Below are 13,319 nucleotides of genomic sequence, written 5' to 3'. Positions count from 1 at the left end.
TGCGTATTGTTTTTTAGTCCCCGTTCGGACGCAGTCCGAAAACGGGGACTTATGTTTTGCCCTGTGTGCGTCCGTCCGTCCGTCCGTCCGTCCGTCCGTCCGTCCGTGATCACCTGTATCTCGAACATGCATGGACCGATTAAGTTCAAACTTCACTCATACATCACACATTATATGGAACATATGCACATGCATTTTTTTCATGATCCGATTAACGATAGCCGAATAGCGGCCATTTTAAGGCCGAAAATGCATCAAAATCGCACATTTTCACCATTCCGGACCCGGATCTCAGTTATGCATGGACGGATTTTGTTCAAATTTGCTACATACATTAAACATAATAGGACCTTGATGCACGTCTTTTTTTTTTTGGATCGGGTTCGAAATGGCCGACTGGCGGCCATTTTGTTTTAAAGAATTCAGTTCTGGATCAGTATCTGAGACATGCTTGGATTGATTGAGTTCAAACTTGACACACACAAGGTACATCATGTCACAAATATGTATGTGCATTTGTTTCATGATCTCATTAACGATAGCTAAATGGCGGCCGCTTTAAGGCCGAAAATGCATTGAAATCGCACATTTTCACCATTCCGGACCCGGATCTCAGTTATGCATGGACGGATTTCATTCAAAGTTGGTACATACATTAAACATAATAGGACCTTGATGCACGTCATTTTTTTTTTTCGGATCAAGTTCGAAATAGCCGACTGGCGGCCATTTTGTTTTAAAGAATTCAGTTCTGGATCCGTATCCGAGACATGTCTGGATTGATCAAGTTCAAACTTCAAACACACATGGTACATCATGTCACAAATAGATATGTGCATTTGTTTCATGATCTGCTTAACAATAGCGGAATGATGGCCATTTTAAGGCCAAAAATGCATCAAAATCACGTATTTTCACAATTCCAGAACCGGATCTCAGGCATGCATGGATGGATTTTGTTCAGATTTAGCACAATGTGTTGTACATATGCAGGTGCATTTCGGTCATGATCTGCTTTGAATGTATATGTCACTCAAATATGAACGGAACGGGGACGTGTCATTGACAATGACTTGTTTTTTCCTAATCACTTTGGAAATATAAGCCTATGCACAGTCTTTTGGAATTAAGAGCTAAATATTATGCATTGTCAGTCGTGAATTCTGAATGTTCTCTGTTCCAATGTATGTCAACTTGTAGGAGGTTATGTTATGTTATATGGAAGACCCATTTCTGGCTAAATTTAATTAAAATTAAAAATAATTAAAATTAATTAATTTTTTCCAACTGAAATCAACACTTGAAGGGTGGCAGTCGTCGCGCTGCACATGTGTGAAATTTGTGTTGATAAACATTGATTTTTCCCACAATCCAATGCGCTCTTCTAATGGTACACAAGTATGAGATTTTACCTGGGCGCGACTTGTACTAATTACCGCCGGCGACTCTTTCGATACCTTCCAATCACCTAAAAATACCTAATTAAAGCTTCGTAACGTCTCAGTTTGTACTCGATGATCTGGGCAACAGTCACAATCGCCATCTTTGTTTATACGAGACCCATATGTCTCCACATGCATGGTGCGACGACTACCGCGCTTTAACTGAGTGCTTATTAAAAACAGTTGGGTGTATAGTGTTGACACAATTCTCAGGTAATATTCATAACATTGCCAGGGGGTCTGAAGTGGGTGGCAAATGCAAAAAATAAACTTGCATATTTCAATACAACTGTCATCTAGATTAACACACACTGAGTTTCTTTCAAATGTATTTTTTTTTTTCCCAGTTGAATATATACTGGGGTAAGTGGTGTTCGTGGTCGTGGTGGGTATGTAAGCGCTACAGGTACCAGCACTTGTTAATTACTAGTGTATAGTTAATCACAACTTTTTGCAGTCATGCCTGTTTTTTTTTCTAGCTTGGCATGAACATCACATATGTTACAGGGCGGGAGGCTGTCGTGGATGATAATAACGCCATTGGCGGATCTCCGCAGCCAATCATCATATGACGCGCAATAAACGGACACCCACGTTTTTAGGTGATTGGAAGGTATCAAATGAATCACTGGCGGTAATTAGTGCAAGTCGCGCCTAGGTCAAACCTCATACTTGTGATTTCCATTTGAAGAGCGCATTGGATTGTGGGGAAAATCAAATGTCGCTGTTATGTAAGTTACTGAAACACATCAGTTTGCTAGTCAAACTTTCAGATGATATTGATGACTGTTGATTTGTGTTCTGTTCATTTGTCCATCTATGCGCAATGCACATGTGCAGAGCAACGACCGCCGCCCTTTAAGTTAGTGAAACACATCAGTTTATCTATGCGCAATGCCCGACTACTGTGCACATACTATTTCTTTGTTCCGAACAGATTATTGTTTACATGTGTTGACCGTAGAGGGCACTGTGAAGAATTTTCTTTTCTTGTCACTAGAGGGCACTTTCAAGAATCTACATTGACATCATAGAAAAACAAATTGGCCATACTTGTTTGAATTATTAAAGAAGAAATATGATGTCAACCTGTAAACCAGTATTGCATGATAAAAATACAAAATATGAATAAAAATATGTAGTATAAACTAAAACATATTTTATTTTGTGATTCAATTCAATTAGATTTTAAGCATTAAATTGAAGCAGTTCCCGAGAGGAAATTTTCTTCAAACTTAGTATGGTGATCATGCTCATTGGTTAAAGGATGGTAGTATTTTACACGCATCGTGTACGCTGCTATGAGTCTCATTACAGGCAACAGCGCGATCTTAAAGCGCGGTGGCCGTCACGCAGAGCGTGTTCGAATTTCATGTAAATAAACAATGTATTTTACACGCATCGTGTACGCTGCTATGAGTCTCATAACAGGCAACAGCGCGATCTTAAAGCGCGGTGGCCGTCACGCAGAGCGTGTTCGAATTTCATGTAAATAAACAATGTATTTTACACGCATCGTGTACGCTGCTATGAGTCTCATAACAGGCATCAGCGCGATCTTAAAGCGCGGTGGCCGTCACGCAGGGCGTGGTCGAATTTCATGTAAATAAACAATGTATTTTACACGCATCGTGTACGCTGCTATGAGTCTCATAACAGGCATCAGCGCGATCTTAAAGCGCGGTGGCCGTCACGCAGGGCGTGGTCGAATTTCATGTAAATAAACAATGTATTTTACACGCATCGTGTACGCTGCTATGAGTCTCATAACAGGCATCAGCGCGATCTTAAAGCGCGGTGGCCGTCACGCAGGGCGTGGTCGAATTTCATGTAAATACACAATGTATTTTACACGCGTTGTATCCGTCGCTGTGAGTCCCAAATCGAACAGGACGCTGCACGACGACTGCCGCCCTTTAATGGTAAATACGAATACGAGTTTTGAACTGCGTGCGATGTGGACTAAATACCGACTTTTGTGTATTCTGCTATGCGTTCGAGTCACCAAGGGCATTTGTTAAACATTTGTAACGTCTTCTTTTTATGCTTGTTGATTTGCGAAACTCCCACAGTCGCCATCTTGGTTCAGATGGGATCTCGCGCATGCGTGGCGTGAAGGTTACCTTGCGGGCAGTACACCTTTCATTTCACTATGATTTGGCAATACACGGACGGGTACTTGTTTTTCCAAACTCTTTTATTTAGTGTAGTTACGCAGTACACACTGTATTAGATATAGTAGGTAAGCTATAAATCGAGGCTAAACTTTGTCTTCACACATGCTTCGACAGCCCCGTTTCCCTGTGTCAACGTGAACTTGGCCTCGTAGTTGCCCTGAAAACAAAGAAATCTACGTCATTACACACGTTGCTTATGAGGAGTGACTGACCATAAAGGGAAGAGGTTAAAGCGGGAGAGTTGTCACCTGCGCACGCGCGGTAATTGAGTCACAAGCGACAATAACAACACACGCTAAAAACGCAAAGGCTCATGGATAGACGCTTGTTTGTTAACAATGACACGCTATGGCAATCTGACAGGTGACGACTACCCCGCTTTAAATATACAATTGGCAAAAACAAATGTCTCTCTTAATTCAGATTTATGATGCGAACAATGATCCGTATGGAAATATCACTCAAATACATCTCGGAACTGAAACAAAAATGAGAAACGTGATATATATTCTAAATGAGCAATGACATAACATCCAAATAGAATTGTCCGTCTGCAATGTCAAACTGACGTTACAGATGTGTCTGTCGCTAGAGGGCGCGACTGGCAGGAGTGTTATAGTTTTAGTAACAACTAAGCATTCTACTTACAGATCCGAGTACGGAGACTACGATAGAAGGATCACCCAGGCTGATCTTTATCTCGTCAGTAAAATGACCAATTTTGTCGATGCAGGAACATACCCCATTATCTCCTGCCGGGCATACATGACCGATTCGTGTCTCGATCAAATCACACATATTGTATTCACTGGAAAACAAACAGTAAATCGAAAAGGTAAAGCGAAAAGGGTCGTCACCTGCGCACGCCCAAGCGACGATAACAACACACGCTAAAAACGCAAATGCTTATGGGTAGACGCTTGTTTGTAAACAATGACACGCTATGGCATCTGACGCATGCGCAGGTGACGACTCCCCCCGCTTTAACGTACACAACCTGGAATCTAAGTAATATTTTATTATCCTTTCAGATTTATTCAAATTCTATTTTAATGACGACGCAGTGAAGGTTTCTTCTGTCACAAATCTGCGTTTCGCTTTCATACGGCAAAAAAAAAACTTATGTTGCCCTCAAGTCGGAAAATTGAAAAAAATGGGTCGGTCGGTCGTTTTTTTTTTTTAAAACTTAATTTAAAATTCAATAGTTGATCCAGCTTTTGCTGGCATGCGCACAGCAAACGTGTTCGCCATGTTCGCTACTGCTGTACACATGTACGTACACACGATGACAAACCCGGAAGTGAGAATACTGACAGTGCTAAAACAACGTTCAAAAGCCGTCGTTTTGTTTGTGATGTAAGCGCACGAGAGTTCTAATATAAAATGTCACGTTTTGTAAATTCAATACATTTTTGTGCATTTCATAAATTAAAAAATATATTTACTACAACAAACGTATTGTTTTTGATTCAAAATAATGTTTTTATTTAATTGAGACAATACTTGGTGCGGCAATATTTTCAATATTGTGAACCAACTATCCGTCGAATCGCAAATGGCAAAATGGCCCGAAATGCAAAAGACGTGGTTAATATTTGGGCCTATTAAAAAAAAAAAAAAAAAAAAAAAAAAAAAAAAACGAGACCCGATATTTCATATTTTTCGGTCGGTCGCTAAGAGCAACAAAACATTTTTTTGGCCTAATTGCGCAGACGACCTCTTTTCAGAATGTCAGGAACGTCATTGCGCATGCGGCTTGTGCAAAGGACGCCGGGAAACAATGACTTATGACATAGAAGCGATTTATCACTAGATGACGCAGCAATACAGACACTTACCATGATCCGACATCGAACACACACGGCACGGGAACCCGAACATTTCCGAACCACCCGAGGTCAACCACTCTTTTTATACTGATATCCAGTTTCAGATCAGAACCTAACTGGTCAGCTTCCACATTAAATGCGATGTTAATATCCTGAATTGACCTGATTGGCATGGGTGTAATGGACAGCTCTATAAATTCGATAGAATTCCCTGTTAATTATAAAAAAAAACTACAGTTACCAAAAATTAAATATCGGAAGTCAGATTAAATGGAATTTCGTATTCGGTTATTTTACATGATTAAAAGGTTCAATTAAATGATATATTATTATAAATGTGTCACCTTATTACCATAAGTCATTGTGTGTTGTAATTGTACGATATTTTTCGGGATATTTGCGCGCTGCCATTTAGGAAATCCACATTCCAAATATGGTACGTTGCTTCACATACCAAGCGATTGTGTCGGGAAGATGTATAATAATGGTCTCATGCCACTAATCAACCAATGGCTGCTCAATTTAAATGCCTTGTAAGAACCAATGACATTTTTTATATATTTTTTTTTCTCAGGTGCCCCCTGTTTGAGGGCGTAATCACCTGGGTCAAAGGTGAGACCAACATGTGGTCTTTTGTTTACTACTTAGCGGCTGTGTACCTGTGGGTTTATTCTGTGTGTATTTGGATGTTTTTCCAGTGATTTCTCTTGGTGCAATACAAATACAGTAGGTGTGTCTTGTTTACCTGAGATTTGCAAGAGTTTGAGCTGGCCAACATGTTAGTTTTTTTCATATGGTTGATTACTAGCATGTTGATTTCCCATTTTTGAGCCATGTTTTCAACTTTCTTCATCATTTTCATATAGCAATCTCGTCATATGTTAACATCGTCGTGTATGGAAATTCAATTAGTGGTATGAGCCCTTAATAAGGTTATTGCAAGGGTGCCGCAAAAGGGTACATATCTCGTATTACGGAATAGAAAAGTGAATAAAATTGGCACGGTGTTAGCATGGAACTAGTTCCATGGTGTTAGGGATGTTCAATATTTGACTAGTCGCGTAATGCGTGAAAAGCGCGGACCGAACGTCTGTCGCAAAATCGTTTAATTTTGAACTTGAATTTCACCTTTTCATATGAAATATGGCGTTCAGATTCTGATATTTCATCAAAATTGACCATTATCAAAAATGTACAGCACATTAAAGCCTGGAAATACTTTCTCGTTTGTCAAATCCCACGCGATGTTTTGACGGCACTACGACCTTTGACCTTTGTTTATTTGTGTGTACGTTCGGTTCCACGTATACAATGTAACACGGGATCTCGCAGTGAACGGAAAATGGTTGCAGCGTGAAATGATATAGAGAAAATAACTAGAGGAATTTGTTTCTATAGAAACAATGACATTGCTATCTCCCTGCAGCGTTAAACCCTACTACCATGGCTACACTGAATTGAAAACCTGACAACATGATGCATTCAACTTAGGTTGCTCGTTCGGATACCCCATCGCTTCGTCGGATTCTTAAAACAATAACAGTCACAATGAATGAATAAGCAATTTTTTCAGGATATTCCGGTTTCAAATGTGTATCCAATTTCACTATGTAACACTGTATGGTTTCTATACATACGTTTTGTAATGTAACTGTAATATTAACATTTTCGGTCAATTGTTGTCGATATATTTCACTTACCTCCACACTGCTCCCATTGAAAATCAAAATCGTCGGCCGTGACAACGACATTGACAACATCACAGACCAAAAACAGCGACAATAGAGCAAAGCAGGAAGCCATATTGAAAATCGATTCGAACGAAGTGAACGTAACCACGCACCAAAGTAAACTGACTTGTCAAAATTGTTTACAAATATATAGTTGTTTTAAAAGGGGTGATTAATTACAAGTTGTGAAACATGCCTGAGTAATATCCGCTTCAATTTGTATCGTTTACAAATATAATGACCTACCGCATGGTATCAATTAGAGTATTGGATGTTTATTTTGATGTTAAGTGTGATTGTAAATGTAATTTCTGAAGTACTAGTAACTTGAGAAAGTTGGTCATAAATCGCATGTCAAAATTCTTTGGTTTATATTATGTACAATCATAGAGCTATTGTTCCATGGCACCATGAAACAACCTTCCGCGTGGTTGCAATTATGAGTAGACTTCTGCCTGGACTGGTGCCAATTTTATATAAAAAAAAAAAATCCTAAATCGTGGTCAACGCGAAAGATTCTACAAACTCGTTCTAAAGGAAAATCAAATTTTCACGATTGGGCCAGTCTTAGTTTCAACCTTCAGAACAATTCCCGTCAAACAGTTGAAGAACAGCTTTTTGAGTCTTCGAAAAAGTTAATAACATGCTTCATTCAAATCAAAGTTTTATTCCAAACTGTTAGTGACAATACTTCCATAATGTATTAGAACACGCGATTACTGTAAAATACTTTATTTTCGCTTAGAATTAATTTTCGCTATTTTCACTGAAGGAATGATTCAGTGAAAATAAAATTCAGCTAATATGCCTTTTTTCTATATTTTACATTCAACTTGACAAAAATCAGTGAAAATAAGTTTCATACAAAACACCCAAAAAGTTTTTTCAGTGAAAAATAATTCCAGCTAAAATAAAGTATTTTACAGTAACAAACGCTGAAACGTGTGTATACACCCAGTAAACGATGGTAAGGCAATTCAACACTCATTGGTAATGGAACATCAAACAAGGTTATTATTTATTTATTATTTATTTATTTCAGGTACACAGCCGATAAAGTACACACAAAAAAGAAAACATACTAAAATAAACAAACATTTAATCATACAAAAGGCGTATGTAATGGCGCCAAAATATTGATTAATAAAAAGAATCAATGCAATCGTAAATTATACTATTCTTTCTTAAAAAGCCGCATATTAAAATTGTACAATGCTTTTCTCTGTAGAGATGAACAATTTAAAATATTTCTACTGACACAATTAGAACTTGCACTTCAGGCACATCTTAGTTTAAAAACTAATCATATGGCATTATTATAAGCAACTTTCATTTTGTTTAGCTGCCGAACACTATAATTACACCAAATATTAAGACAATAAATACTGTTTAAAAGCGCTCTAAAAAATGTGCATTTCACATTCTCTGAACAGAGACCAAAATTACGCAAAATAATATTCGCCCTTGCATATATTGATCTTAGCTGTCTTTGCATATCTTGACAATCACTGCCTGACGATGACACAACGTAACCAAGATATGTGATAACTGAACTTAAAGGGGCACCTTCCAGTTAAGCCTAATCTCACAACAAATTTACTTTCTGGATTAAAATAACAATGGATAACAAAAGATAGATTAACATTGTAAACAACATAAACAATAGTGTCCCATGATTCTTTGGTGCAATCCATGGGATTGAGCGGTTCCCCTTTAAACATATTCCGAAGATTTACCATACAAATAGACGTTGGGATACTATTAGGTTTCCATGCACTGGGAAGGAAGACCATACATTTTGTTTTTATAGTGTGAAACTTAATATCATGTTCTACTCCATATTTCTCATAAATTGATACAAGCATTTGTAGAGCTTTAGCAGATGGACACATCAAGGCTCTGTCGTCTGCATATAAAAGATAGTTCAGAATACGTGCTCCTAAGTGACACCCGACCCTCGCCAGCCTTGGTTTTTCACTTAAATCGTTTACATATACCGCAAATACGTTTGGGGAAAGAATGCTTCCCTGGCGAACGCCGTTGGAGACCTTGAAAGATTCGGACACACCTGACACCCAACGAACGTATTAACTAACTGGTTACGGTACCACCTGGTCAAACACCGCACAATGAACAAAGGCACCCGACTCTTTATAAACAAAGACCAATGATTGACTCGGTCAAATGCCTTCGTGGCATCCATAAAACAGGTTAAAAACAGGAGAGTTGTGACTCCTATAAAAATCAACAATTTCTTTGAGAATAAATACGCACATGTCAATATACATTTCTAATCTTGTCAAAATACACAATTCAAACACTTTAGAAATCACAGATATCAGTGCAACGGGTCTATAATTATCAGTAGATTTTACATTTTTAGCTTTATCTTTTATGATAAAAGGTGCCCGGGGAGCGCGTGTTCGAATTTCATGTAAATAAACTATGTATTTAACGCGCGTTGTATACGTCGCTATTAGTCCCATATCGAACAGGGCGCGGCACGACGACTGCCGCCCTTTAATAGTAAATACGAATACGAGTTTTAAACTGCGTGCGATGTGGACTAAATACCGACTTTTGTGTATTCTGCTATGCGTTCTAGTCATAAAGGGCATTATTTTGTTAAATATTTGTAACGTCTTCTTTTTATGCTCGTTCATTTGCGAAACTCCCACAGTCGCCATCTTGGTTCATACTCTCGCGCATGCGTGGCGTGAAGGTTACCTTGAGGGCAGTAAACCTTTCATTTCACTATGATTTGGCAATACACGGACGGGTACTTGTTTTTCTAAACTCTTTTATTTGGTGTAGTTACGCAGTACACACTGTATTAGATATAGTAGGTAAGCTATAAATCGAGGCTAAACTTTGTCTTCACACATGCTTCGACAGCCCCGTTTCCCTGTGTCAACGTGAACTTGGCCTCGTAGTTGCCCTAAAAACAAAGAAATTACATTACACACGTTGTTTATGAGGAGTGACTGACCATAAAGGGGAGAGTTTAAAGCGGGAGGGCACCTGCGCACGCGCGGGAATTGAGTCCCAAGCGACGATAACAACACACGCTAAAAACGCAAAGGCTCATGGGTAGACGCTTGTTTGTAAACAATGACACGCTATGGCCATGTGGCGCATGCGCAGGTGACGACTCCCCTGCTTTAACGTACACAACCTGGAATCTAAGTAATATTTTATTATCCTTTCAGATTTATTCAAATTCTATTTTCATTGCCTAGTTAACCGAGAGCAGAACGCGAAGAATTACCCATAATTACGCAACTTCCGGTGTTTTCGTTGACGTCATTTTTAATCAACCAATCAAATCTATGGTCAATAACTGATCGCGATGAGATATTACTAAGGTCGCAGCTAGGCGTCAGTTGGGTGGACAATTATTTCCTTTTTGGTTCATTAAAACTGAATATTGACCTCTACTACCTTGGTAACTATTTGTTTATTATTTATTCGCCTATAAATATATCACTAAAACAATGAACGGCGTACGAAGCACTTCTGTGAAGTCAGCATGACGTGGAGAGATAGGGACAATAACAACGACGCAGTGAAGGTTTCTTCTGTCACCAATCTGCGTTTCGCTTACATAATTGCGCAGACGACTTGTTTTTAGATTGTCAGGAACGCCATTGCGCATGCGGCTTGTGCAAAGGACGCCGGGAACCAATGACTTGTGACATAGAAGCGATTTATCACTGGATGACGCAGCAAAACAGACACTTACCATGATCCGACATCGAACACACACGGCACGGAAACCCGAGCATTTCCGAACCACCCGAGGTCAACCACTTTTTTTATACTGATATCCAGTTCCAGATCAGGACCTAACTGGCCAACTTCCACATCAAATGCGATGTTAATATCCTGAATTGACCTGATTGGCATGGGTGTAATGGACAGCTCTATAAATTCGATAGAATTCCCTGTTAATTATTAAAAAAACTACAGTTACCAAAAATTAAATATCGGAAGTCAGATTAAATGGAATTTCGTGTTCGGTTATTTTACATGATTAAAAGGTTCAATTAAATGATATATTATTATAAATGTGTCACCTTATTACCATAAGTCATTGTGTGTCGTCATTGTACGATATTTTACGGGATAGTTGCGCGCTGCCATTTAGGAAACCCACATTCCAAATACGGTACGTTTGCTTCACACACCAAGCGATTGTGTCGGGAAGATGTATAACGTCGGGAAGATGTATATTAATAAGGTTATTGCAAGGGTGCCGCAAAAGGGTGCATATCTCGTATTACGGAATAGAAAAGTGAATAAAATTGGCACGGTGTTAGCATGGAACTAGTTCCATGGTGTTAGGGATGTTCAATATTCGACGTGTCGCGTAATGCGTGAAAAGCGCGAGCCGAAAGTCTGTCGCAAAATCGAGTAATTCCCACGTATAACACGGGATCTCGCAGTGAACGGAAATTAATTGCATTTTGCAGTGTGAAATGATATAGAGAAAATAACTAGAGGAATTTGTTTCTATAGAAACAATGACATTGTGATCTCCCTGCAGCGTTAAACCCTATTCCTATGGCGATACTGAATTAAAAACCTCAGGCTGACAATATGCATTCAACTTAGGTTGCTAGTTCGAAAGCTAGTTCGGATATCCCATCGTTTTGTCGGATTCTTTTAAAAACAAAATAACAGTCACAGTGAATGAATCAGCAATTTTTTTCAGGATATTGCGGTTTCAAATGTGTATCCAATTTCACTATGCAGCCGGAACGCAGCCAAGCGTTTTGACCGTTATTGGGCGCGATTATTAGATTTGAGTAGCGCCACCAACGGCACGAAATCCTGTTTTTATATAAATGCGGAAGTGATGTGGTAATTTCCCGCGGTATTTTCTTTTTGTGTTATTTTAGAATCTTTGGCAAAAATCATAATTTAAAATGATGAACTAATGTGCAGGTCTCAAATGCAACGTTGTTCTATAGGTTTTCGATCAAAAATCAAGGAATGTATTAAAATTTGTCACATGACTTATGTCTAATAAGCGCCCTCTATGACAGTGGGTTGCGTCCTGACTGTATGCAACATGTATGGTTTTCATACATACGTTTTGTAATGTAACTGTAATATTACCATTTTCGGCCAATTTTTGTCGGAACAACTGCGCAGACAGAAAATACACATAATACACGTTAAGGTAGAAGACTAGTCATAATTTTTAACAAAATTGTTCATAAATCGCATGACAATGTTCATTAGTTTATTATGTACAATCATGAAGCTAATGTCTCATGGTACAATGAAATAGCATTATTTTGTGTGTTGCAGTTATGCTTTTTGAGAAACGCGTCCTAATATTTCTTGAAAATTGCTATAATATAATATAATAACAATTCCATAGAACACAATGTTAAAGAAAAATTGCATTTTTTGACACTTTTTAAAACTCACATTTTTTAAATAATTTAGAACAACAAAAAGTACTCCATTATTAACAATATATGATTTTTTCAGCCTATGTCACCAGGCTAGATTTTGAGATATTGCATAATATCTCTGCCATACAAACCTGTGGTAAAAGTGTTATAATAGTGTCAAAATGGCGATTTTCCACTAAAATACAACCATCAACTTCTCGAAAAAAGGCTAATGACACCCAACTTTTTTTAGGTCAATATCCTTATATTGCCTTGGAGTACAATTTATTGCAAAATTAATAAATTCTGGGTATTTCAATTTATGAGTAGGCTTCTAGGTATATTTCACTTACCTCCACACTGCTCCCATTGAAAATCAAAATCGTCGGCCGTGACAACGACATTGACAACATCACAGACCAAAAACAGCGACAATAGAGCAAAGCAGGAAGCCATATTGAAAATCGATTCGAACGAAGTGAACGTAACCACGCACCAAAGTAAACTGACTTGTCAAAATTGTTTACCAATATATAGTTGTTTTAAAAGGGGTGATTAATTACAAGTTGTGAAGCATGCCTGAGTAATATCCGCTTCAAATTGTATCATTTACGAACATGACCTACCGCATGGTATAAATTACAGTATTGGATGTTTATTTTGATGTTAAGTGTGATTGTGAATGTAATTTCTGAAGTAGTAGTAACTTGAGAAAGTTGGTCATAAATCGCATGTC

The 13,319-nt window shown here is 38.3% G+C and overlaps 2 protein-coding genes across 2 annotated transcripts; both read right to left on the bottom strand.

Moving 5' to 3' along the window:
* Positions 1-3,621: 3,621 nt before the first annotated feature.
* On the bottom strand, positions 3,622-7,320 carry LOC100367404 (uncharacterized). The gene is made up of 4 exons (XM_002732073.4): positions 7,149-7,320; positions 5,458-5,659; positions 4,268-4,427; positions 3,622-3,776 (listed from the first exon to the last, which is right to left on the bottom strand). The coding sequence occupies exons 1-4, from the start codon at positions 7,249-7,251 to the stop codon at positions 3,690-3,692; spliced, it is 552 nt and encodes a 183-aa protein (XP_002732119.2). The 5' UTR covers positions 7,252-7,320; the 3' UTR covers positions 3,622-3,689.
* A 2,641-nt stretch (positions 7,321-9,961) lies between these two features.
* LOC102805253 (uncharacterized) lies at positions 9,962-13,102 on the bottom strand. The gene is made up of 3 exons (XM_006813156.2): positions 12,937-13,102; positions 10,921-11,122; positions 9,962-10,116 (listed from the first exon to the last, which is right to left on the bottom strand). The coding sequence occupies exons 1-3, from the start codon at positions 13,037-13,039 to the stop codon at positions 10,089-10,091; spliced, it is 333 nt and encodes a 110-aa protein (XP_006813219.1). The 5' UTR covers positions 13,040-13,102; the 3' UTR covers positions 9,962-10,088.
* Positions 13,103-13,319: the final 217 nt, after the last annotated feature.

The sequence above is a fragment of the Saccoglossus kowalevskii genome, chromosome 20 (genome assembly GCF_978046115.1).
Source record: "Saccoglossus kowalevskii chromosome 20, keSacKowa6.1, whole genome shotgun sequence".
Classification (NCBI taxonomy): Eukaryota; Metazoa; Hemichordata; class Enteropneusta; family Harrimaniidae; genus Saccoglossus; species Saccoglossus kowalevskii.
The sequence above is the reverse complement of the archived record's forward strand: the minus strand, read 5'-3'. Positions and strand labels throughout refer to the sequence as shown.

What these genes read in the sequence shown, in the direction of transcription:
- LOC100367404 (XM_002732073.4), bottom strand. Translation starts at nt 7,251, where the DNA reads ATGGCTTCCTGCTTTGCTCTATTGTCGCTGTTTTTGGTCTGTGATGTT. An exon ending in GTGTTCGATGTCGGATCATG is followed by an intron (nt 4,428 to 5,457) that starts GTAAGTGTCTGT and finishes TTTGTTTTCCAG; the next exon opens with TGAATACAATATGTGTGATT. An exon ending in TAGTCTCCGTACTCGGATCT is followed by an intron (nt 3,777 to 4,267) that starts GTAAGTAGAATG and finishes CTTTGTTTTCAG; the next exon opens with GGCAACTACGAGGCCAAGTT.
- LOC102805253 (XM_006813156.2), bottom strand. Translation starts at nt 13,039, where the DNA reads ATGGCTTCCTGCTTTGCTCTATTGTCGCTGTTTTTGGTCTGTGATGTT. An exon ending in TCAATGGGAGCAGTGTGGAG is followed by an intron (nt 11,123 to 12,936) that starts GTAAGTGAAATA and finishes AATAATTAACAG; the next exon opens with GGAATTCTATCGAATTTATA. An exon ending in GTGTTCGATGTCGGATCATG is followed by an intron (nt 10,117 to 10,920) that starts GTAAGTGTCTGT and finishes CTTTGTTTTTAG; the next exon opens with GGCAACTACGAGGCCAAGTT.